Source organism: Macaca nemestrina, chromosome 6, assembly GCF_043159975.1.
Source record: "Macaca nemestrina isolate mMacNem1 chromosome 6, mMacNem.hap1, whole genome shotgun sequence".
Lineage (NCBI taxonomy): Eukaryota > Metazoa > Chordata > Mammalia > Primates > Cercopithecidae > Macaca > Macaca nemestrina.
This window is the reverse complement of record NC_092130.1, coordinates 109727251-109753858: the sequence shown is the minus strand read 5'-3', so window position 1 is coordinate 109753858 and position 26608 is coordinate 109727251. Positions and strand designations below refer to the sequence as shown.

Genomic DNA, 26608 nt, shown 5'->3' with positions numbered 1-26608 from the left:
AAAGATGCTATTATTTTAAGGAACATGGAAAAGAAAAGGCATAATTTATACAATTACAAAGTGCCATAGAAATAAATCAAATTAATCCATCAAGCTCTAATCTCAATAAAATTTTGTAATACCTTATTTCTTGAAATAAAATTTTCAACTATCATTAATTATTTCATGGCCCACATCCCATGGGAGGAAAAAAGCTTTGGCCTCATTTCTTTTGAGTACCATGATATAGAACTAAATATTAATTGTATTTTAGAGCAATGGCTTATTTTAGTACAAATGGCTTATTTTAGTACAAATCTTTCCTATTTTGCATTTCTAATTTTAATAATATTATTTTTAACCTAACTGCAGTTTTAATATTAGTTCCTTTATCACTGACAATATGAGCCTTGGAGACAAACTTAGGATTCTAATGCTAAGTTTTATATGCTGATATAGTTTAGGTGTATCCCCTGCCAAATCTCATATTGAAATGTAATCCCCAGTGTTGGAGGTGGGGCCTGGTGGGAGGTGATTGGATCATCAGGGTGAATTTCTCGTGAATGCTTTAGCATATCCCCTTGGTGCTGTCCTCATGACAGTGAGTTCTTGCAAGATCTGGTTCCTTAAAAGTGTGTGTGGTACCTTTCCCCCTCCCTCTTGCTCCCACTCTGGCCATGTAAACTGTCTGCTCCTGCTTCACCTTCTGCTATGAGTAAAAGCTCCCTTACGCCTCCCTAGAAGCTGAGCAGATGCCAGTGTCATGTTTGTACAGCCTGCAAACCATGAGCCAATTAAACTCCTTTTCTTTATAAATTACACAGTCTCAGGTATTTCTTCACAGCAATACAAGAATGGCCTAACACATATGGTACATACTATGTACACTACTAAAAAATTATACATGTAACACCTTTCAGTATTTCCATGACTGACAATTTTCATTAAAAAAAAAAAAAGTTAAGTCATCCATGAGAAACTATAGACAATTTAGTTTCAGCATAAACTAGAGTAGCTAGATATATGTTAAAATATTCTAATTACAAATCTAATATATATTTGTATTTTGCTTTTCAAAGCAATAATATTCTGTATTAAATCCTGAGGAACCAAAACTTGTCAGCTGGGCAAAAAGAGACTTTAACACCTAGTTCATTAAGTTAAATGAAACACATTTTCTGAAATCACTCTTTCTTCAAAATTTAACAATGATTTTAAAAGGGGGTACACTAATTGGTAAATACCCTGTTCTTCATACACTATTTCATTTTCCTTTCTGCCCAATTTGTCATGAATTGTCATATCAAGATCTTCCAAAGTATTTAAAATAATTGATAATATGGTTGAGGTTCAAAAACATTTTTGAAAAGGTCGAAGATATTTATAAAACAAGGTATATGTCAAGTCAGAGAAAGTTGGAAAAGTCAGTACTTACATTAAAAGAAAAGAGACTGATGTTATTTTTTTTTAAATTGTACAATTCCTACAACTTTGTGGAAGGAATCTTTAAGTTCATTATGTATTTTATACAGAGTACAGAGCTACCAATTAAAGAGCCAATGTAACAGCATAGAATTTTACTATGTAAATATTAGATGACATCATTAAAAATTTTTTTTCACCCTGTCAGCTCATACCTAGATAAAAACTTTACCTGTAATAAATCTTGGGAATATGATTAAGAGATAGACCTTAAATTAACATTATTTTAAAAATAACAATATTCCTCTCAGTACTATACAGGGAACAGAAACTAATTTTATACCAAAGATATATTATTACAAATATATTTAATAAAGAATGATGAATACTTTAAGAATTATTTCTTGTTTTTCAAGTCTGAGTATAATTGTTCACAAATAACTAATTAAGAGACAGCTTCAAGACAAGACAAAGTACACAAAACACTTACCTCTAACATTTCATGCAGTGTTATCAGCTGTACAGTTGATTCTTGAATGTTTTTCTTCAAGAGAAATGTGAATAACAAACAATTACCACTTCAGTTCTGCCAATGGTGAAATATTGGACTGTTTTTACAAGACTTTTATTTTATTTTTGAGAGAGTTTCACTCTTGGCGCCCAGGCTGGAGTGCAATGGCCAATCTCGGTCCACTGCAACCTCCGCCTCCCGGGTTCCCGTGATTCTCTTGCCTCAGCCTCCCGAGTAGGTAGGATTACAGGCGCTCCCACCACCACGCCTGGCTAATTTTTGTATTTTTAGTAGATACGAGGTTTCACCATCTTGGCCAGGCTGGTCTGGAGCTCCTGACCTCAGGTGATCTGCCCACATTGGCCTCCCAAAATGCTGTGATTACAGGCATGAGCCACCATGCTTGGCCAAGAGCTTTAAAATTAGTATTTTTTAGTTGTAATGGTATAAAGTAACTAAAATCAAATATTCATAATTGACAAAAAATTCTGAAAGTAAATGTTATTGTATTTAAGTCAGATTCATAAAAATGCAGTGGAAATATCTTCTAAGACAGTGAAAACTTTTATAGTAACTGGAAGATACAATTAAAACTATCCATAAACATATAATAGATATACACATTATATATAATCATATAAAAAATTTAGTATTTAAATCCCCCAATAAAACCTCCCCAAATGACATTCTAGAGTACATTTATGCAGTTTCAGTATAGGAAACTTGCTCTTATGAGAGACTTAATCATCTTTCTATAGCTCTTGACAGTTTGTCATGTTAACTCATTAGTTGTTTCTTCCTTGGAATGACAGAGAACAAATCTCACTCCAATTCTATCCAAGAGTTCCTCAAATATTTGAAGACTGCTATTATAAGGCCCAAGTCTTCTCTTTTTCACATTAATCACCATTTGTTTCTTCAATTATTTTTTTCTTTTTTTTGGAGACGGGGTCTCACTCTGTCACCCAGGCTGGAGTGTAGTGGTGCCATCATAGCTCACTGCAGCCTTGACTTCCTGGGCTCAAGCTATCTTCCCACCTCAGCCTTCCGAGTAGCTGGAACTACAAGCACATGACACAGTAATGTTTTCGTTTAAATTTGTTTGTTTTGTAGAGGCAGGGTCTTGCTACGTTGTCCAAACTGGTCTCAAATTTTTGGCTTCAAGTAATCCTCCCACCTTAGTTTCCTAAAGTGCTGGGAATACAGGTGTGAGCCACCACACCCCACCTCAATATTTTTCGTATGGCACAAATTTGAGGCTTCTCAATACCATGATTATTCTCTGAATGTGCTCTAATTTGTCTTTTGTTTTCCTTCATCTAGTCTCCCACAATGATCTAGGTGTGATTTGACTACCGAAGACAAAAAAAGAACACCCACTTTCATAATTACGGAGACCAGAATTCTATACATTAAATTTAAGATGGTATTAGCTTTTAGACGTCTATTTTTTTCCTTGTGGACTTCTGAGAATACTATCATCTAAAATGCCAAAGTATTTTTCATATATCTAGCTAAAAATGTCTTCCTTATTCTATAATGTTTTAAACATAGATATCCTCTGTATTTCTACTTAAACATCATCCTATTTTATTTGCCTTAGTTCCTAACTAGCTAAGAAATAAAGTCTTTATTCCGTCATCCAACATATTTACTATCTAGCCCTCTTACTTTCACGTCATTTGTAAACTTTGATAGCCATATATTCTATCTCTTTACCTAAGTTATTGTTAAAAATGTTCAACAGGACAGACTCTAAAGGAAGCTGCTAGAAAGTTCCAAGATAATACTAATCCTAATTCAAAACTTTCTGATTAGGATTAGTATTATCTTGGAAAAAAGAAGTGAGGTTATCAAATCTGACGTAATGACCCCAAAATGGCTCATGGTAATCAAGCTTCCTTTTAAGGATGCCTCAAACCTCCGGTTCTATTAGTGGAGCAAAAGCAACCAAAAAAAGTTGAAAAAAATGGAGGAGACTGGGACCAGAAAATACATCAGTGAGTTGCTGCAAGATTAAGGTCATAAAGAGGCAAGGAATCATGACTTTAATGAAATGGTCAAAAGAAGGCTGTCATACTTTTACAAATAAATAAGAGGTAAAAAACAATAATAGAATGGAAGACACAGTCCATAACAAATGTAAAGCCTATAGACAATTATAAGAAAGGGAAGAGTAAAAAGAACCCAGATAGTAAAAACAAAAACAAACAGAACTTTTTCTCCTTTTCTTATTATAGTCACATCCATTCAATAAATATGAACTGAGAAGGCTCTATATAAAAGATATGCAAGATAGAAGAGATACAAAGATGAACTGAACACATCAAGTAGCTCACAGGGCATGGGGGTGAAGGGAGAGATACACATAAATAACACTAACAAAATCATTTGAAAAGTGTTGATAAAAGGACACCTAGAGCCAGGTTCAGTAGCTCACATCTGCAGTACCTGTTGTGTGGAGGCTGAGGCGGGAGGATAGTTTCAACCCAGGAGTTCAAGTCTAACCTGGGCAACATAGCAAGACCTCGTCTCTAAAAAAATCAATCAATAGGTCAGGTGTGGTGGCTCATGCCTGTAATCCTAGCACTTTGGGAGGCTGAGGCGGGAGGATCAACTGAGGTCAGGAGTTTGAGACCAGCCTTGACAACACGGTGAAACCCTGTCTGTACTAAAAATACAAAAAAAATTAGCTGGGTGTGGTGGCATGTAATTGTAGTCCCAGCTACTCGGGAGGCTAGGATAGGAGAATTGATCGCCTGAACCTGGGAGACAGAGGTTGCAGTGAGCAGAGATCATGCCATTGCACTCCAGCCTGGGTGACAGAGCAAGACTCTGTCCCCAAAAATAAAAATAAATAAAAATTAAAAATAAATAAATAAAAGAACACCTAAATTTCATATGTTTCACTCAAAAGATGTTTGAACTGTCTTAAGTAGGAATCTGCCACCCTCAACAGATTGGAAGGGTTTTAACCTAGGCAGAAAAAACAATGTGTAAGCCACAAAAAAGTGAGAGGTCAACTGGTGACACAGCTGAATGGATTCACGTAAGAGATGGATGAATGTTGGGAAATGAGGCTGAGGAGACAGAAGTCCATAGTATAAATCCTAATGAAGAGATTTCTAAGAAGTTTACAGACTTCATTCCCTAAGAAGACATGAAAGATTTTATACTGAAAATGATTAAACTAAACATATTATTATTCAATGATTACTCCAATTTCAAAAAAGTCTTAACACCATATGTATATATATATAAGAACTGTTCACAATCTTCTGCCACTCAATAAAATATTTATTCCCTTTTTCAGAAAAGGTTTATTTCATTATAGCTACTATTAAAATAGTCAATAACTTACAATAATCTGTAACAAATTTTAAACATCATTCTTTTGATTTAAAAAGTTGTACATACTCATCACAGAAAATTGAAAAAATTGTGAAAAGCAAAAAAACCACCTACAATCCTAGCTCTTAGACATAAGCACTATCAATTTTTAAAACATAAATTAGATTCAAACAATTTAATCATCAGGGTTTTATTTGTTCAACAATTAGTTGTATTTCATTAACTTCTCTGAAGGTGTTCAATACATTATATGACAAGCTGACTTACTCCCATCATACGGATATAATATAAAAAATATACTCTGGCTGGGTGCAGTGGCTCACACCTGTAATCCTAACATCTAATCGTCCCACTTGGGAGGCCGAGGTGGGCAGATTGCCTGAGCTCAAGGAGTTCAAGGAGTTCAAGACCAGGAGTTCAAGGAGTTCAAGACCAGCCTGGGCAACTTGGTGAAATCCCCTCTCTACTACAAATACAAAAAATTAGCTGGGCGTGGTGGCGCACACCTGTAGTCCCAGCTACTCTGAAAGCTAAGGCACGAGAATCACTTGAACCCAGGAGGCAGAGGTTGCAGTGAGCTGAGATCACACCACTGAACTCCAGCCTGAGTGACAGAGACTCTGTCCCCCTGCCCCCTCCAAAAAACTACACATATACTTAATCCCATTTTATTGAATAATTAGGTTGCTTCTAGTGTTTCAATAAATATAATGTGATAATGGCATATTTCCATACATGTGCATACCTTTGAACTAAATAATATGCTTCTAAACCCACCTAAAAATAATTTCAAATATGATAATTTATATAAATGTCTTCTCTAAAACTTACCTTTTTCTTTTTAACACTTCTATCAGGCAGAGGAAAATGGTCTTCTAGAAACTTGCCCAAGGTACTCAAGAGTTTCTCCTTATATTCTTTTACATTAAGCATTTTAGTTTTCAGCTCATTAAAGATTCTAATAGATTCAAAAAATTAAGAGAAACATTTAACTGATAAAACACATATGCACATGTAACTAGTTATTCATGAAGTTGATCGAAAACTTTGTTAAAACTTCATTTGCTCGAACCAAATAACTACCTTTTTGAAAATAATATTGTGTATATAACAAGTAGAGAAACCAAAGGTACAGTCAAGTCACTCATAAAATATCATATAATAGCTAATAGTTAACAAAAGTTAGGCCAAGACTCCTGATTCCTGGTAAAATTAACTTCATCTATGTTTCATGTAACGCAAAAAATAAAATACTTTTCCTATTTTAAAAACCTAGAACGTAAAATTAATACCTTGATTCAGAAAATGTTTCGACCTTATTTTTCAATTCACTGTGTAGTACATTAAGAGATTCCATTATCTGTTGCTGTTCATCCAACCACCGTTGTTCTCTTTTGACATGGAAAAACAAAACAAGCAATATTTAAATAAAACTTTAAAGGCCACTTAATACATATGAATGATTAATAGTAATTATAACATAAACATACCTTTCTAAGTCTTCCTTTAACTTTTCATTCTTTGACTCCATAGTGGACAGTACCATTTCAAGATCTTGTCTCAGCTTTTGGAACTAGAATAAAATAATTCAAATTAATTGCTTAGTCTTTAATCTTACAGTTTTATTTCTGAACAACAGTCAAATTTACATAGTGGTCCAGGATACTTCCAGTCAGACATCAGTAGTAAAAAAGCCTAGCAGAAAGCATTTGAAAAGGTAAATATACAGTAGGTGCTAAATTTGTGGTAATATTCTATGGTTAAATTCAAAAATATCAGAAGGGGTTTTGAGCAGTAAATTTTAATTTCATATTGAAAGGCAAGATAATGGTGTGTTTTCAGTAATCAGAGATTAGGTACTTTCTCTTTTTTTGTTGTTTTTCAGACGGAGTCTCGCTCTGTCACCCAGGCTGGAGTGCAGTAGTGCCATCTCAGCTCACTGCAAGCTCCCCCTCCCAGGTTCACGCCATTCTCCTGCCTCAGCCTCCTCCAGTAGCTGGGACTACAGGCGCCCGCCACCATGCCAGGCTAATTTTTTGTGTTTTTAGTAGAGACGGGGTTTCACCATGTTAGCCAGGATAGTCTCCATCCCCTGACCTCATGATCCGCCCGCCTCAGCCTCCCAAAGTGCTGGAATTACAGACGTGAGCGACCGCGCCTGGCCCAGGTACCTTTTCTTTTCTTTTTCATTTTTATTTTTTGAGACGGAGTCTTGCTTTGTCGCCCAGGCTGGAGTGCAGTGGTGTGAACTTGGCTCACTGCAACCAACCTCTGCCTCCCGGGTTCAAATGATTCTCCTGCCTCAACCTCACGAGTAGCTGGGATTACAGGCGCGCCACACCACGCCCAGCTAATTTTTGTATTTTTAGTACAGACTAGGTTTCACCATATTGGCCAGGCTGGACTCAAACTCCTGAGCTTGTGATCCACCTGCCTTAGCCTCCCAAAGTGCTGGGATTACAGGTGTGAGCCACCGTGCCCAGCCCCAGGTACCTTTTCTAAGGAGACTGTACAAAACAGATACAAATGACTCACTCATTCAATATTTATTCAATCAATCATTCAATCAGATTTGTGATCAATCATTGACTATTAGGCATTGCTGAAGGAAGGAGAGATGCAAAGGTGAACAGAACAAAGAGGAATTCAGACATTTACTCCAGCAATGGTCAAGTGTCATAAAGAAAAAAAAAATCAAAATAAAAGTAAAGGCATGAAGAGCAAGAAATGGACGTTTTAGGTAGTATGATATGAGAAGACTTCTCTGATCAGGTAACATTTAAGTAACAGAGAAAGGCCAGGTGCAGTGGCTCAAGCCTGTAATCCCAGCACTTTGAGAGGCCGAGGCGGGTGGATCACAAGGTCAGGAAATCGAGACTGGCCTGGCCAAGATGGTGAAACCCTGTCTCTACTAAAAATACAAAAATCAGCCGGGAGTGGTGGTGGGCGCCTGTAGTCCCAGCTACTCGTGAGGCTGAGGCAGGAAAATCACTTCAACCCGGGAGGCGGAGGTTGTAGTGAGCCGAGATCGAACCACTATACTCCAGCCTGGGTGACAGAGTGAGACTCTGACTCAAAAAAAAAAAAAAAAAAAAAAAAAAAAACAACAGAGAAAGAAGACAAAGGAAAACATCGTGTTATTCTCTAGCAAAAGAATGTTCCAGGGAAAGGGAATAGTTAAGTACTGAGGCCAGGAGGCAAAAGTATGCTTGAGGGATTTCAGGAACAACAAAGAAGACTAAAGAGAATTACAATAAGCACTAGTGTTCCAGTCTCCTGATCACAAGGGTTTCCATTAGCTCTTTTTAAACATAAATCAGGTAAGTTCAACGTGTATATTACAAACCCTAAAGTAACTATGAAAAAAAAAAAGGAAAGAAATAACTAATAAGCCAATACTGATAATTAGACACCAGCCTGGGCAACATGGCAAAACCCTGTCTCTATAAATAAATACAAAAATTAGCCAAGCATGATGCCACAAGCCTGTAGTCCCAGCTACTTGGAAGGCTGAGGCGGGAGGATCACATGAGGCCAGGAGGTGCAGGCTGCAATGAGCTGAGATCATACCACTGCATGCCAGCCTGGTTAACAGAGCAAGACCCTGCCTCAACAAAGACGACGACGACGATGACGACGACGACAACACCACCACCACCACACACAATCAACACCACCACCACACACAATCCAAGAAAGTGGGAAAAGGAAAAAACAGGAACAGAAAAACAGTAGGATGAAAAGAAAGATAAATCAAGGCCAAGCCTGGTAACTCATTCCTGTAATTCTATCACTTTAGGAGGCTAAGGTGAAAAGGTTGTTTGAGGCCAGGAGTTCAAGGCTGCAGTGATTTATGATATCAACACTGCACCCAGCCTGGGCAATCGAGCAAGATCCTCTGCTCCCAACCCTCCCTCCCCACCCAAAAATATAAATCAATAACACATCTTTCAATGCAACCATATTGATTATATTAAATATGGTCTAACAATGGCATTAAATTGAAAAATAATAGAAAGGTATCTAGAAAACTTTGCAACCATTTGGATACCAAAAACATACTTCTAAATAATCCATGGGTCAAAGAAGCAACCAATAGGAAAATAGGAAATTATTATAACTGAGTAGAAATAAAAACATTAACATCAAAATTTGTCTTTTATTTTTTCATCCCCCAAACAAATGACATGCAACATCAAGATTTCTGGGATGAAGCAAAAGCAGTACTCAGATGAAAATTCAGACCACTAAAAATCTATATTTTTTTGAGACAGAATCTCGCTCTGTTGCCAGGCTGGAGTGCAGCAGCACTATCTTGGCTCACTGCAACCTCCGCCTCCCGGGTTCAAGAGATTATCTGGCTTCAGCCTCCCAAGTAGCTGGGACTACAGGTGCGTGCCACCACACCCAGCTAATTTTTGTATTTTTAGTAGAGATATGGTTTCCCTGTATTGGCCAGGATGGTCTCCATCTCCTGACCTCGTGATATGCCCACCTCAGCCTCCCAAAGTGCTGGGATTACAGGTGTGAGCCACTGCACCTGGCCTAAAAGCCTATTTTAAAAGAAAAGAAAGTTCACAAATTAATAACCTCAGCTTCTATCATAAGAAATATGAAAAAAGAGCAAATGAAACCCACAGTAAGTTGAGGAAATAATAACAACAAAGAAGTTAAATCAGTACAACATAAAAAATAAGGAAAAAGCAATGAAAATTGGTTTTTGAGGTCAATAAAATTAGATTAATTACTGGGTGGGGAGAAGGAGGACATAAATCACCAATATCAGAAATGAGACAGGTGACATCGCTACAAACATTAAAATGATAATGGAGAAACGTTATGGACAATCTTGTCACTAATCAGGTAAATAAATTATTTGAGAGACATAAGCTACCAAAGTTCATTTAGACAAATAAGAAATCTGGCTCCAGAGAAACAGAATTTGTAATTAAAAATTACAAAATTTCTAATTAAAAATTTTCACAGATGAAAATTTTTATTCATCTCTAAATTTTTATTCAGTTTATGAGAAATTTTAGGCCCAGATGGTTTTATCTGAGAATTCAAACAAACACATCAGGAATAAAAAATTTCTATTCTATACAAACTCTTTAGAAGAGAAGAGAATACTTCCTAATTTGTTCCATGAGGCTGGTATTAAAGCCTAACAAAGACATCACAAAAAAGAAAACCACAGACCAATATACCTCATGAACGAACACAGAAGCAAAAATCTCATAAAATTTCAGCAAATTACATTCAGCAATAAGTAAGAAAGATTAATATACTATGGCAAAGTGGGGTTTATCACAGGAATATGCAGTTAAGCAAGCAGATAAAATCAATTTTAAGGCCGGGGGCGGTGGGTCATGCCTGTAATCCCACAACTTTCGGAGGCTGAGGCAGGCAGATCACCTGAAGTTGGGAGTTTGAGATCAGCCTGACCACCATGGAGAAACCCCGTCTCTACCAAAAATATAAAATTAGCCAGGTGTGGTGGAGCATGCCTGTAATCCCAGCTACTTGGGAGGCTGAGGCAGGAGAATTGGTTGAATCGGGAGGTGGAGATTGCAGTGAGACAAGATCATGCCATTGCACTCCAGCCTGGACAACAAGAGCGAAACTCCATCTCCAAAAAAAAAAAAAAAAAAAAAATCAATTTTAAAAATCAATCAATGTAATTCACCATATCAACAGATTTTAAAAAGGAGAAAAACATTTAATAACCTCAATAAATTCAAGAAGAGTAAGTAACCAAATTCAATATTAATTTGTGATTTTAAAATAAAAGACTTAGGCCAGGGGCGGTGGCTCATGCCTATAATCCCAGCACTTTGGGAGCCCGAGGACCGAGGTTAGGAGTTCAAGACCAGCCTGGTCAACAACATGAAACCCCGTCTCTACTAAAAATACATAAATTAGCCCAAAGTGGTGACAGGTGCCTGTAATCCAAGCTACTCGGGAGGCTGAGGCAGGAGAATTGCTTGAACCTAGGAGGCAGAGATTGCAGTGAACTGAGATCGTGCCACTGCACTCCAGCCTGGGCGACAGAGTGGGAACGACGGAAGGAAAGACAGAAGGATGGAGAGACAGAAGGACGGAAGGACAGAAGGACAGCAGGAAGGGAGGAAGGAAGAGAGGAAGGGAGGAAGGGAGGGAGGAAGGGAGGGAGGAAGGGAGGGAGGGTAGGAGGATAAAATAAAACTTCATAAACTGTAACAGAAGAAAATTTCTGCAATCTGATTAAAAGTATCTATGAAAAACCTACTGCTAACATCACACTTAATGGTGAAAGGGCAAATGTTTTCTGATAACCTCAGGAATAAGGAAAAGATGTCCATTCTTACTATTTCTATTCAATATTTTACTGAAGTACAAGTTCTAGGACAGCAAAATAACCCCCCAAAAAGATATAAAAATTATACAGAAGGGAAAAAATATGTAAAATTGTGTTTGATCTCAGATAATAAATATATAGAATAAAAGTTTCTCAAGGATATAAAATAAATATAGAAATATTAATTATATTTGTATTTATTAGTAATAAATAAAAATTGAAATTTAAGGCCAGGCACGGTGGCTCACATCTGTAATCCCAGCACTTTGGTAGGCCGAGGCGGGCAGATCACAAGGTCAGGAGATCGAGACCATCCTGGCCAACGTGGTGAAACCCCATCTCTACTAAAAATACAAAAGAAAATCAGCTGGGCGTGGTGGCGGGTACCTGTAGTCCCAGCTGCTCGGGAGGCTGAGGCAGGAGAATGGCGTGAACCCAGAAGGTGGAGCTTGCAGTGAGCCGAGATTGCACCACGGCACTCCAGCCTGGGTGACAAAGTGAGACTCCGTCTCAACAACAACAAAAATTGAAATTTAAAAGAATACCATTTTAATAGTCAAAATTATGAAATACTAAAAGGATGAATTTGATGAAAGATGTGCTAGACTTGTATGCTGAAAACTGCAAAATACCAGTGAGACAAAATTTTTAAATACCAAATAAATGGGGACCTAAATAAATACAAAGATGATACAGTGCTAATGGATCTGCATTCAGACTAAATATGTTAAAGACAGCAATCTTCCACAAATTAACCTATAGATTCAGGGAAATTTCAATGAAAAGTTCCAGCTTTTTATGGGGCAAAATGACAAACCAATTCTAAAAGTTAATGGAAGTATGAAACAATTTTGAAAAGAACAACAAAGTTAGAGAATTCATAATACTTAATTTCAAGACTTATTTTGAAGCTTCAGTAAAAAAGATAATGTGGTATTGGCTTAAAGACAGAAACACAGAACAAAAAAACAGAAATATCTAAAGCACAGAATAGAGAAAAATAGAGTTCAGAAATAGATACACACATACATAGTCACTAATTTTCAACAAAAGCGTAAAGGAAATTCAAAAAAGAAAAGACAGTTTCTTCAACAAATATCGCTGAAACAGTCAGTATCCAAATGAAAAAAAAAAGACCCTATATCACTCATACTATATATACATAAACATTAACTCAAAATGGATCATAAACCTAAATACTGAAACCTAAAACTTAAAAACTTTTAAACAGAAAACATAGGAGAAAATCTTTGTGACCCTGAATGGGGCAAACAGTTCTTAGATTTTGAGCTCAGACCTTAATAGAAAACTTGAGTTTGGAGTTAATCAAATTAGGAACTTAAGTTCTCCAAAACACCGCAGAGAAAGTGAAAAGGAGTCGGGCACCGTGGCTCATGCCTTAGTTCCAGCGCTTTGGGAGGCTGAAGCAGGCAGATTACTTGAGCCCAGGAGGGCACACAAGCCTGGGAAACATGGCAAATCCCATCTCTACAAAAAAATACAAAACTTAGCCAGATGTGGTGGTGCACACCCATAGTCCCAGGTACTCAGGAGGCTGAGGTAGGAGAATCCCTTGAGCCTGAGGTCAAGGCTACAATGAGCTGAGATGATGCCACTGCAATGCAGCCTGAGTGACAGAGCAAAACCCTGCCAAGGACGGAAGGAAGAGAGGAAGAGAGGAAGAGAGGGAGGGAGGGAGGTGAAAAGACAATTGTGCAGTAAAGAGTTAACTCAGCAGGCCTAGATTGCAAAAACCTTGACATTACTAAAGCCTGTCTTCAGAACTGCCCTTGGTCAGTTCCCTGAAAATAAGCTCTGAGCCCTTGGAATATTCTGCTTGATGAGCATTTTTCTATGTCTAGAGCCTTGGGTCACATGGCACCAGTTTGATTAGAGAGTTTATGATAACTATGTGATTTGTGTTGAATGCATTTTTACTCTAGGTGGATGGAGTATACATAGTTACGGTCAGTCACACAAGCACTGCATGCATACCCGACTGACCCCCAATAAAAACCCTAGACAACAAGGCTCAAGTGAGATTCCCTGGTTGCCAACTCACCACATGAGATGTCACACATAGTTGCGGGGAGAATTAAGTGCATCCATGCAATTCTACTGGGAAATAATTCCTGTAAGCTTATCCCATGTGCCTTTTCCTTTGTTCATTGTAATGTTCTCTCTCACTTTAATAAGCTGCAACCAAGAGAACAGCAGTTCTTCCGAGTCCAGTGAGTCTATCCCACAAATCATTGCACCTGAGGGTAGTCTTAGAGAAAACTCTGACCCAACTAGCATTACAAATGAGATTTGCTATAACTCCTGCTAGCTGAAACATGAGGAAAGCACTGTTTAAGAAAAGGAAGGATTACAGGGTGGGTAAACTCTGATGCCAGGTGGTTACTAAGTCACCGATGGTATAAAACAACAGCTGCACTGTGATAAGTTACTGTAGGTAGAAGTTACTAGTAAAATATACAATCATAGAACCAGTTCCTGTAGAGCTGGCTCACTGAATATACAACAAAATGTAAAATGAGAAGCAAGCTAAATATACAATCCCCTTCTTATTTTTAACTGTAATGAAAAATAGCTAAAATGAAAGTTTTTGGGAAGGATGCTGGCACTGCATCAAGTTTGGATTTTGGCCACTCTAAGCTACAGTTGCTAGTTTGGGGTTGCTAAGAGTTGCTCGAAAGGGAAAAATTTTGCTGGATCATCTACCATGGGTCATTCTAAATTGTGTTGGAAATTTGGTGGATCTTTTTCAATGTAAAGAAGCATTATCTAAGCCAAGCACAGCGGCTCACGCGTGTAATCTCAGCACTTTGGGAGGCCAAGGTGGGAGGACTGCTTGAGACCAGGAATTTGACACCAGCCTGAACAACACAGTAAGACCCCACCTCTATGAAAAAACAAACATAAAAAATATAAAAATTAGCCAGGCACGGTGGCACACACCTGTACTCCTAGCTGCTTGGGAAGCTAAGGCAGGAAGATCATTTGACCCCAGGAGTTTGAGATGAGACAGCTATAATCTTACTACACTCCAACCGGGGCAATAGAGTAATAACCTGTTTCAAAGAAAAAAAATATATGTATATAGGGGTGGGGGTTAGGAGAATAATTACCTTTTATTCTGAGAAAATGTCCATGTATTATTTATTTCTTGCCTTCCATTTTTTAATATTCTCCAACCTCTAATAGTAAAATTTCGTAATTCGAGTTTAGCTTTATTTCTTCTATTATTCCAATTGTCCTTTTTTCCCATTCCTGACCCATTCTTTACATTTCCATGACTACAGCAACTTGGTTGCCACTGTGGTGGTTTTAAGAGGTAGAGTCTTTGGGAAGCAATTGGGGGCTCCACCCTCATGAAATGACTAATGCCATAATTGCCAGAGGAGGTTAGTTATCATAGCAGTTCAACCCCCCTTTTCCTGTCTCTTGTATTCATTTCCACCTTCTATCCTTTTGCTGTGCTCTAATACAGTAAGATGGCCCTCCCTCACCAGAAACAACACCATGCTCTTAGATTCTCAACTTTTAAAGTTCTGCAGTTAAAAAAAGCGAAACTTTGTTTTGTTGGAGTTAAAGTGAGAGGAAACATTAATATAGACAAAGAAAAAGGCACACGGGATAAGCTTACAGGAGTTCTTTCCCAGTAGAGTTGCATAGATGTGCTTAATTCTCCCTGCAACTGTGTATGAACAAACTTTTTAATAAACTTTTTCAGCTATAGGAGAATAAACTTTTTGTTTTTTTTTTTGAGATGGAGTCTTGCTCTGTTGCCCAGGCTAGAGTCCAGTGGCGCGATCTCAGCTCACTGCAAGCTCCGCCTTCTGGGTTCATTCCATTCTCCTGCTTCAGCCTCCCAGGTAGCTGGGACTACAGGCGCCCACCACCACGCCCGGCTAATTTTTTTGTATTTTTAGTAGAGACAGGGTTTCATCATGCTAGCCAGGATGGTCTCGATCTCCTGACCTCGTGATCCACCCACCTTGGCCTCCCAAAGTGCTGGGATTACAGGTGTGAGCCACCATGCCCAACTGGTGAATAAACTTTTTAAAAATAAATTACCCAGTCTGTGATGCTCTGTAATAGCAGAAGGAAACAGACTAAGACAGCAGTTCTTTGTGACTGGCTTGTTTCACTTAGCATGTTTTCAAGGTACATCCATATTTTAGCATGTACCTGTACTTCATTTCTTTTTATTGTCCAATAATGTGCCACTGTTAGGATATATTGCATTTTATTCATTCATCAATTGATGGATATTTGAGGTTGTTTTCCCTTTTTGCCTGTAAGAAAAATGATGCTATGAACATTCATGTGTAACTTTTTGTGTGGATACACACGTTTTCATTCTTCCTGGGTATATATCTAGGAATGAAACTGCTGCGTCATATACTAACTCTTTTGCCTTTTGAGAAATTTCCACACTGTTTTCTAAAATAGTATACCATTTTATACTGCCGCTAGCAATGTATTGCTATTCCAATTTTTGTACTTCTTCACCAACCCACATTATTGTCTGTTCTTTGATTATAGCCATCCCAGATGGTGTAAAGTGGTCCTTTTTAAAAAACTGGCATTGTTATTTTGTGGAATCAAAATTTTTTCTTATCCTGTGGATGGTATTATTTCTTTAAATTCTCGTTGGTTCCCTGAATTGTCTCTCCTTGAGGCTCATCTTTGTTCAGTTGTTTTGAACTTCTGTCTTTCAACTTGGAGACATTTCACAGATGTCTATGATCCTTGTCTGGACATTCATATTTAAAATTCAAAAACTTATTAAGAATGCTATGTTTATGAATAAGGCTTTATGATGTGTGCCCACCCTGCTTTTTCACTGGGGACTCCATATGTTATTACTTAGAAATATTTTCTCTTGAAAATATTTTATCTCCCGTCTAAGGCTATGTTCTTTTTTGATTAGCAATTTCTTTGTCATTTTTCTCTTCTCACTTTTACTATACAGTCCAAGAGAAGCCAAGCCATACCTTCAACATTTCATTTAAGTATTTCCTCAGCAAAAGATTCAGCTTCATTCCTCGTAAGTTTTATCTTTCATAAAACACTAGGGACCTCTGCAGACAGAGAGAGCAATGGAGGGAACTAGCAGTACACCATGCAAAATAAAAATGTTAACTTGATCTTTCTGACTTTTGACCTGCACACCACCCCTACTAACCACCCAACCTGGTATCCCTGAGTCAAGAGCCTCACTAGTTTACTGTCTCCCTATCATATACTTCCAGTTTTCAAATATATGGGTAAGAAGTTAGCAACAGTAAGCTAAGAAAATTTAACCATCTATATTCCTATTTTAAAGAAATAGCCTTGATTTTAGCTCCACACTTGAACTCTGAGTTTTGCAGTAACAGGTTCCTTCAAATCCCAAGACTTTCTTCAATTCTGTGGGGGCAGACAAACTCTTTTCATCACGATTTCTGTCTCTAGGCACATACTTACCTCTTTCCATGCTCTATAACTTGTAAAAATTTTTGTTTGCTTCTACCTTCTCTTCTATATTTTAACCTTATGAACTGACACTTTAAAAACATGACATTATTGACATTTAAGGTTTGAGAAAGTTCTATGATCCTTGTCTGGACATTCATATTTAAAACTCAGAAATTCATGTCTTCTTCACATGCAAAAGTACATTCATTCCATCCCAATGGCCACAAAAGTCTTAACTTATTCTACCATCGACTCAAAGGTTTGAAGTCTAACATCTCATCTAAATATGATTTAAATTAAATGAGTAAAATTCACAGTACAATAGATTTTGAAGCAAACTGATCTCCAGCTGTGAACTTGTGAAATCAAACAGGTTTTGTGCTTCAAAAATACAATGGTGGGAGGGACATAGGACAGACATTTCTATTCCAAAATAGGAAAGAAGGGGTAACATGTCCCAATTAACTCCCAGCACAACAGGGTAAACAACATTAAATCTTAAGGCCCAAGAATAATCTTTGGTTCGATGCTGTTTTCCAGGCCCACTAGTGAAGGTGGTTCTGCCCCTGCAGCTTTGCTGAGCAGGGATTTGGGGCTCCACAGCTCTGAGCATCCTTGTTCCCACAGCTTGGCAAAATGGACCTCCAGCAGCTCTGTCTGTGCTTCACTCACAGTATCGCTGTGCCTGGGCACCATGGCTCTCCTGGGCTGATGTCATAAGCTGAAGGCTCTGCCAGGAGGCTCCTTCCTTTAAAACCCAGGTGGAACCAGCCATTACCCCTGGCTTCTGCATTCTGCACCCTGGAGGAGATATGACCCTCCAGAAGGGTGACCACTGCAGCCTCTGCCACATCTAGACACACGGAAGCTGCACCTGGGGCAACTGATGAACACAGTTTAAGTATAGGGAGCAGAGCCCACAGCATGAGTTCATGCTAGGCAGTACAGCTCAAGGTCCCACAGACTCCAGTAGCCCTTACATTGCATTCTTCCATTGTTTTGAACAACAGCTCCTGGCTTCAGTTGAGATAGCTGACTAATCTCCTTATCAGATGGTCATTTGGCCACACCCTTTAAGTTCTTTCCCAAACAGCCTTTCTCATTCTTTACAATATGGATAGGCTGACAATTTTTCAAACATTTAAATTCAGCTTCATTTTTTATTATCAATTTAAGTCATTTTTCTCTTCCCACATTTTACTATACACAGGTAAGAGAAGTCAAGCCATACCTTCAACACTTTTCTTAACTATCTCCTCAAAGATTCAACTTCATTCCTGTAAGTTCTATCTTTCACAAAACACTAGGGCAGGAATGCAATTCAGCCAAGCTCTTTGCCTCTTTATAACAAGAATGATATTTACTCCACTATGCAATAACATTGTGATACTGTAAAACATATATTTGGTCTTTACCCCTATTGTGGTATCTTTTTATGCATGAGTTGAGTGATGGCTGGGAGCCCCTCAGTAACATCAGGATGGGGGCGGGTCATAAAAAAAGACCAAAACCTGACTAGAGAGTTAGGACTTCCAGCACCGCCCCTCAAAACTCTGGTGAGGGGAGAAGAACTGAGAGTTAAGCTGGTCATCAACGGCAAATGATTTAATCAATCGTACCTACATAATGAAGCTTCCATAAAACCCCAAAAGAACTGGGTATGGGGAGCTTCTAGATAGCTGAACACAGGCAAGTTTCTGGAGAGTACCATGTCCAGAGATGGCATGGAAGCTCCATGTCCCTTCCACCATGACTTGCCCTACACATCTTTTCCATCTGGTTGTTCATCTGTATCTTTTTTCTTTTTTCTTTTTTCTTTTTTTTTTCTTTTTTTGAGACAGGGTCTCACTCTGTTGCCCAGGCTGGAAGGCAGTGATGCAACCATGGCTCACTGCAGCCTCAACCTCCCAGGCTCAAGCAATCCTCCCACCTCAGACTCCCAAGTGTCTGGGACTACAGGCACACACCACCACACACAAAAGATTTCTGTTTTTTTTTTTTTTTTTTTTGTAGGGACAGGCTTTTGCCATATTGCCCAGGCTGGTCTTGAACACCTAGGCTCAAGTGACCCATCCTCTTCAGATTCCCAAAGTGCTGGGATTACAGGTGTGAGCCACCATGCCCAGCCATGTATCCTCTGTAGTACCTCTTACAACACATGAGTAAATGAAAGTAAGTTTATCTCTGAGTTCTGTGAGCTGCTCTGGCAAATTAATCAAACCTGAGGAGGAGGGGATCATGGAAACCCCTGATTTACAGTCAGTCAGAATACAAGCTACAATCTATTACTGGCAACTGGTATCTGAAACTAGGGTTAAGCATGTGGGACTGAGTGCCCAACCTGTGGGATCTGATGCTACCTCCAAGTAGATTGTGTCAGAACTGAAGTGAATTAAGAGGACACCCAACTAGTGTTTAGGAGAGAATCATCTTCTGCAGAATCTGCCAAAAAATTGGTTGCTGGTGAGGAGAATTCCTCACTCATTTTGGTAACAGAAGTGCTATGTTATACTGAGTGGTAAGGGAGACTAGGAAAAATATTTTGATTTTTTTCCTCTCTATCCTTGGAAACATGTTCTTTCTTTCCAGGTGAGACCTATCAAAATGGCCATTACTGTGCATATTTCTACCAATATTCTTTTCAGGACTATTCAAGTATTCTCTAAGAAAACTGAGGCTTTCTCTACAGCTCTCTTATAACCTCGGTTCCCACCAGAATCACCTTTAAAGGTCAGCTCACAGCAATGTAGGCCTTTGCACACATTCCGAAATTCTTCCAGCTACTACTGATTACCCAGTTTCAAAGATGTTTCCATATTTTTTGGTATCTGTTATAGTATCACTTCTACTTCTCAGTACCAACTTTCTGTCATAGTCCATTCAGTCTCCTATAACAAAATACCACAGACTGGGCAGCTTATAAAAACTAGAAATTTATTTTTCACAATTCTGTCAGCTAGGAAGTCCAAGATTCAATGTCTACTGAGGGCCCACGTCTTCACAGACAGTACATTCTAGTTGCGTCCTCACATGATGGAAGGGGAGGACATTGGTCTCTTCAGACATTTATAAGGGCATTAATTTCATTTACGAAGGTCCTACACCCAGGACCTAATCACCTCCCAAAGGTCTCACCTCCTAATATCATCAACTGGGGAACAGATTTCAACGTATGGATTTGGGGAGACATAAATATTTAGTCCACAGCAGAAGGAGAGATGCATGTATGGGGTCATTAAGCTATGTTTAATATTTTGCTTTTATTATGAAGTTTAATCAACTAAAAACTAGGTATGAGATTAACGTTTACACATAACCATTAACTTCAGTAATAGTTCTGATGCAAAAATCGAGTTCAAAATTCAAATCCTTAGGCCAGGTGTGGTGGCTCATGCCTGTAATCCCAGCATTTGGGAGGCCGAGGCGGGCGGATCACAAAGTCAGGAGTTCAAGATCAGCTTGGCCAACATGGTGAAACCCCGTCTCTACTAAAAATACAAAAATTAGCCAGGCATGGTGGCACGTGCCTGTAATCCTAGCTACTTGGGAGGCAGAGGTAGGAGAATTGCTTCACCCTGGGAGGTACAGGTTATAGTGAGCCAGGATTGTGCTAGTGCATTCCAGCCTGGGCAACAGAGCAAGACTCCGTCCCAAAAATAACATAACATAACATAACATAACATAACATAACATAACATAACATAACATAACAAAATTCAAATACTATGTTCAATAAAACATAAATAAAAGCGGAAAATTTAATATGGTTTTAGAGTAGTTTCATCCTATTTCTTATGTTATGAACTTATCTAAAATAGATCTAGTTAGAAATTATTTGGGGTCACTACAAATTCATTGAGCGGCTTACCTCTTCTTTTCCTAATGTTATGAGAACATCTTCAGTCAAAGGAATTACTACAAAAACAAAACAAAGTCACACATCGTTAACTCTCAAAAATCAAGAATTTAATTTTGCAGTTTTCTAAGATAATTCTTTCCATCTCCATTTACATAATATACAACTCTTTTCCCCCCAAGACAGAGTTTCCCTCTTGTCACCCAGGCTGCAGTGCAATGGCGCGATTTGGCTCACTGCAACCTCCACTTTCCTGGTTCAAGCAATTCTCGTGCCTCAGCCTCCTGAGTAGCTGGGATTATAGGCATCCACTAACATGCCCAGCTCATTTTTGCATTTTTAGTAGAGATGAGGTTTCACCATGTTGGCCAAGCCAGTCTTGAACTCCTGACCTCGAGTGATCCACCTGCCTTGATAATACACAACTTTTTATGAAATGTGTGTAGTTTTCATTTTATTTATGTTTAATATCTTTGCACATATAGCCAACTACATACAATTTTAGATAAATTTGATCCTATTTATGTACCATTTAGTGCTTTTTTCTTCTTTTGTTCTTCAAACCCTCAAAAGCAAAGCTAATAATCTATAGTGTGTTCCTCAAATACCTTCCCTGCAGTCATGTATCCTATGTACACATATGTAACATACATATACATACACTTAAAAGGGTTATTTTTATCATCATTGGTTTTATAAGAATGGGATCATATCATACATATTATATTCATCTTACTTTCACTCAATAAAGCCCCCAGGAAAACCTAGACTTATATAGGTCTAATTCATAACTTTTAATGGCTGCATGATATTCCAAAATGAATATACCATAATATACTGAGTGATTTCCCTATTGATTGAACACTTTGATTTTAGACTAACTTTGTGTCTAGTCTCTAACCATAACAAACAAGGATGCAGTAAGCAGACTTTTATATATGTTTTTATGTACTGGTGCTCTCATTTCTATAGAACAGATTCTCAGAAATGAAATTTCGGAGAATGAAATATGTATTTTGAATCTGAGTCGAGAATGTCAGCTTCCTTTCTAAAGACATTCCCATGAGCTATGAAGAAAAAACAGCAAGAAACATTAAAAACTCTTCTAAAATTTTTGCCAGCCTGATGAGTAGAAACAAATTGTGTAATTTTGTATAGCAAATTTTAATGTGTTCAATCCTTACACTAGAAATTTTCCTTTCCTAATGAAGTGCTATTTGAAACTTCTCAAATGATAGGCTACTGAAAACTTTCAAAGATATCTGCTATTCTAGAAAGCCTTCTAACAGGAAAGAACTTTCTACATGTGCTTCATAGATAGGTTTGTATTAGAATATTTACAGTGTCTGGGAAGGGCTTGCTCTCTGCTTCCAAGATGGTGTCTTCTTGCTGAGTCCTCACATAGTGGAAGGCAAAAGGGGGAAAAAAAGACTAGACACCCCCTTCAACCTCCATAAGAAGCTCACTAATCACATCCTAAAGACCCCACCTTTTAACACTATCATACTGGTGATTAAGTTTTAACATGAATTTCGCTGGACATATTTAGGCCATAGCAGACAGCTATTATCAAAAAAACAGAAAGTAACAAGTGTTGACAAGGATGTTGAGAAATTGAAACCATGTGCACTGTTGGTGAGATTGTAATATGGTGCAACCATTATGGAAAATAGTATGGTGGTTCCTCAAAAAACTTAAAATAGAATTATCATATGATCTACTAATTTTATTTCTGGTAGACATCCAAAATAATTGAAAGCAGGGCCTCAAAGAGATAACTGCACATCCATGTTCATAGCAGCACCATGTTCATTCACAGTAATGAAATGATGAAAGCAATCCAAGTTTCCGCTGACAGATGAATAGATAAACAAACTGTGGTATATACATGCAATGGAATACTACTCAGCTTTTAAAAAGGAAGGAAATTCTAACGTGCTACAACATGGAAGACCTTTGAGGACATTACACTAAGTAAAATAAGCCACCCACAAAAACACAAATACTATATGATTCCATTATATAAGGTATCTAAACTAATTAAATTAATAGAAAGTCGAATTGAGGTTGCCAGGGCTGGGGGAAGATGGAAAAGGAGAGTTGCTGCTTAATGTGTTTAGAGTTTCAAATTTGCAAGATGAAAAAGTTCTGAAGATACACCGCACAAAAATGTGAATGTACTTAACACTACTGTGAACTATACACTTAAAAATGGTTAAAACTGTAAAGTTTATATTTTACCACAACTAAAAAATTTTCTTTAAACTAAAGAAAACCTTGGGGACTTGGGTAACTGTAACAAAAGGTCTAACATTCATATTACTGAAATTCCAGGAAGGGAGAAAGAAGGTGGCAGGAGTTGCTAAAAAAAATACACCAAATGAGAGCTAAAAAGTTCTCAAATTCTGCAAGACATAAATCTACATATTCAAGAATCTGAGTGACTCCTAAGTAAGATAAAGCCAAAGAAAGCCAGGCCAAGATACATAACTATTCTTCTAAAAGCTGAAGACAAAGAAAAAGTCCCCAAAGCAGCCACACACACACACACACACACACACACACAGACACACACACACACACACACACACAAAGCCTTCTCTATAAAGCAAAGCCCATCAGAATGACAGCACATTTCTCATCAGTACCAAGGGAGGCAGAGGTAAGTGGCACAACATTTTTAAGTTCCTAAAGAAAACAACCCTGAATTGTATATCCAGTGAAAATATCCTTCAGGAATGAAGGAGAAATCAAGAAATTCTCCGATAAAGAAAAACTAAGAATATTTGTTGTCAGCAGATCAACTCTAAAAGAACGGCTCAAGAAAGTTCTTGAAACAAACAATAAAAGGAATGTCAGAAGATCAGGAAGAAAGAACAAACAATAGAAAGAACAAAAACATAGACTAAAGCTACCATAAATCCTAGTCACAAGGAAATAAATTCTGCCAACAACTTCAGTAAGCTTGGAAATGGATCCCTCCTTAAGCCTTTGAGGACAATCTATCATTGCAGCCATGAAATCCCTAAGCAGAGGATCCAGTTAAGCTATGTCCAGACTCCTACCGGCAGAAACCGTGAAACAGTAAATGTCCTCAGACCCCTGACCTACAGAAATTATGAGATAATAAATGTATGTTATATAAAGCCACTCCAAAAAAGCCTAAAACAAGATTGAGAAATGTTGGTAACTGTAGAATCTGGTCTGAGTTTACTGCAGCTAACTATATATTTTTTTTTAACTTTTCTTTAAGTTTGAAAACTTCTATCATTGCCAGGGTGAGGGAAACCCATTGTGGTCAAGAGATAAAAAAGTCTGTTATAATAATCTAATGGACTGGTGATGAAAACCCAAAGAAAATCTGTGACAGTAGGACTCGATACTTAGTAACTAGCTATATGTTCCAGTTCTGATGTTTTTGTTCAATTTTTTTTCTCCCCCTCAGGTGATCCATCAGCCCTGACCTCCCAAAGTGCTGGGATTGCAGACGTGAGCCACCACGCCCAATTATTCTAATTTTAACAAATGTGGCCAGGCGCGGTGGCTCACGCCTGTAATCCCAGCACTTTGGGAGGCCGAGGCGGGCGGATCACAAGGTCAGGAGATCGAGACCACGGTGAAACCCCGTCTCTACTAAAAATACAAAAAATTAGCCGGGTGCGGTTGTGGGCGCCTGTAGTCCCAGCTACTCGGGAGGCTGAGGCAGGAGAATGGCGTGAACCCGGGAGGCGGAGCTTGCAGTGAGCCGAGATCGCGCCACTGCACTCCAGCCTGGGCAACAGAGCGAGACTCCGTCTCAAAAAAAAAAAAAAAAAAAAACAAATGTGCTATATGTGCAAAATGAAAAAGGAAGAATCTAGGAGGACTCTTAAATTGGTAACTGATCAAATATGCTCCATTCAATGAATGAGGAAACAGAAAAGGTCAGTTTATGAATCTGAGGTGTCTATGAAATATTTTGGAAAAGACGCCTAGGAGTACAAAGATACTTGAGTCTGATATTGCAGAGAAGTCTGGTTTAAACATATAGATTTGTAAGTTGTGATTGGTTGATGTGCTCCCACCCCCAAATTCCTATGTTGACATCCTAATTCTCAATAGCTTTGAATATGATGGCATTTGAAATTGGGTATTTCAAGAGGTAATTAAGTTAAAATTAGGTTATTAGGGTTGGCCCTAATCCAATAAGACTGGTGTCCTTATAAAACGAGGAGATTAAGACACAGAAGGAAGACCATGTGAAGACACAGGAAGATGGACATCTGCAAGCCAAGGGGAGAGGCCTCAGAAGAAATCAACCTATTGACACCTTGATCTTTAACTTGTATTTTCCAGAATTGTGAGAAAATTAATTTCTGTTGTTTAAGCCACCTAATCCATAGTTTGTTATGACAGCTCTAGTATACTAATATGGAAGTTATTATTATAGATATAACACATAAAAGCAGGAGATGAAGATATAATGCTGGTATAGCATATAGGGTCCTCTGGAGAATATGAACATTCAGCAGTTATTATTATAGATATAACACATAAAAATAGGAGCAGAAGATATAATGCTGGTATAGCTTATAGAGTCCTCTGGAGAACTTGAACATTTTAATATTTGAGGCTGGGCATGGTGGCTCACACACCTGTAATCCCAACACTTTGGGAGGCTGACGCAAGAGGATCACCTGAGGTCAGGAGTTCGAGATCAGCCTGGTCAACATGGCAAAATCCCGTCTCTACTACAAATGTAAAAATTAGCCAGGCATGGTGGCAGGCACCTGTAATCCCAGCTACTTGGGAGGCTGAGGCACAAGAACTGCTTGAACCTGGAAGGCAGAGGTTGCAGTGAGCTGAGGTTGCACCACTGCACTCCAGCCTGGGTGACAGAGTAAGACTGTCTCAAAAAAAAAAACAAAAAAACAAAAAAACAAAAAAAAAAATTTCAGTATGAGCAGTTTTTGAGATGCTTACTACTGAAAAGGCAGTAAGACATACGGTTGAAGGCAAATTAAAATCACAATTGTTTAATACTACACACCTATCAGAAATGCTCAAATTAATGACTAACAGGTAGTAGTACCGATGTGGAAAAATGGTTGACATTGGCATGAAGACAGTCATTAAAGCAAGAATATGGATAAAATTGTATAGGAAGAGAATGAGGAGAAAACAGCTGAAGACTGCTCCTAGCGGAATTTCAATTAATTGGGAAAGAGAATGATAAGCCTACAAAGAAGACTAAGAAGGGAAGCATGGGGTGCAGGACAGTTAAAGGAAAGAAAACAGAGTGGGAGAAGAAAGAAGCAGGGAGACATATAGAAAAAGAGGGTACAATCCGAATAGAATACCAAATGCAGGGATACTTTGGAGATAGTACAAGTTTGGTTCTAGACCACCAACACTAAAGCAAATATCACAACAAAACGAGTCACACAAATCTTTTGTTTTCCCAGCACATATAAAAGTTTTGTTTACATTATACTGTAGCCTATTAAATTATGCATTAGCATTATTTCTAAAAATGTACATACCTTATTTTAAAAACATCTTATTGCTAAAAAATGCTAACTGAGATGCCTAATCTGAGCCTTTGGTGAGTTGTAATTTTTTGCTGGTGGAAGGTCTTATCTCAGTGTTCATGGCTGATGACTGATCGGGTTAGTGGCTGCTGAAGGTTGGGGTGGCTGTGGCCATT

At 38.2% G+C, this 26608-nt stretch overlaps 1 protein-coding gene across 11 annotated transcripts in view; it reads right to left on the bottom strand.

Moving 5' to 3' along the window:
• Positions 1-26608, bottom strand: part of LOC105499484 (centromere protein K) — a 99730-nt gene that overhangs the window by 50621 nt on the left and 22501 nt on the right. For 8 of the 11 annotated variants that reach the window (XR_011624956.1, XM_011772060.3, XM_011772058.2 and 5 more), the window contains 5 exons: positions 20935-20981; positions 6754-6836; positions 6556-6654; positions 6095-6221; positions 1892-1945 (listed from right to left, as the gene is read on the bottom strand). Coding sequence is in view for 10 of the 11 variants with exons in the window: in XM_011772060.3 (XP_011770362.1) it covers positions 1892-1945; positions 6095-6221; positions 6556-6654; positions 6754-6836; positions 20935-20981 (410 nt within the window). In the remaining variant the exon portion in view is untranslated. The other 3 variants (XM_071098867.1, XM_071098868.1, XM_071098869.1) reach the window with 3 other exon arrangements.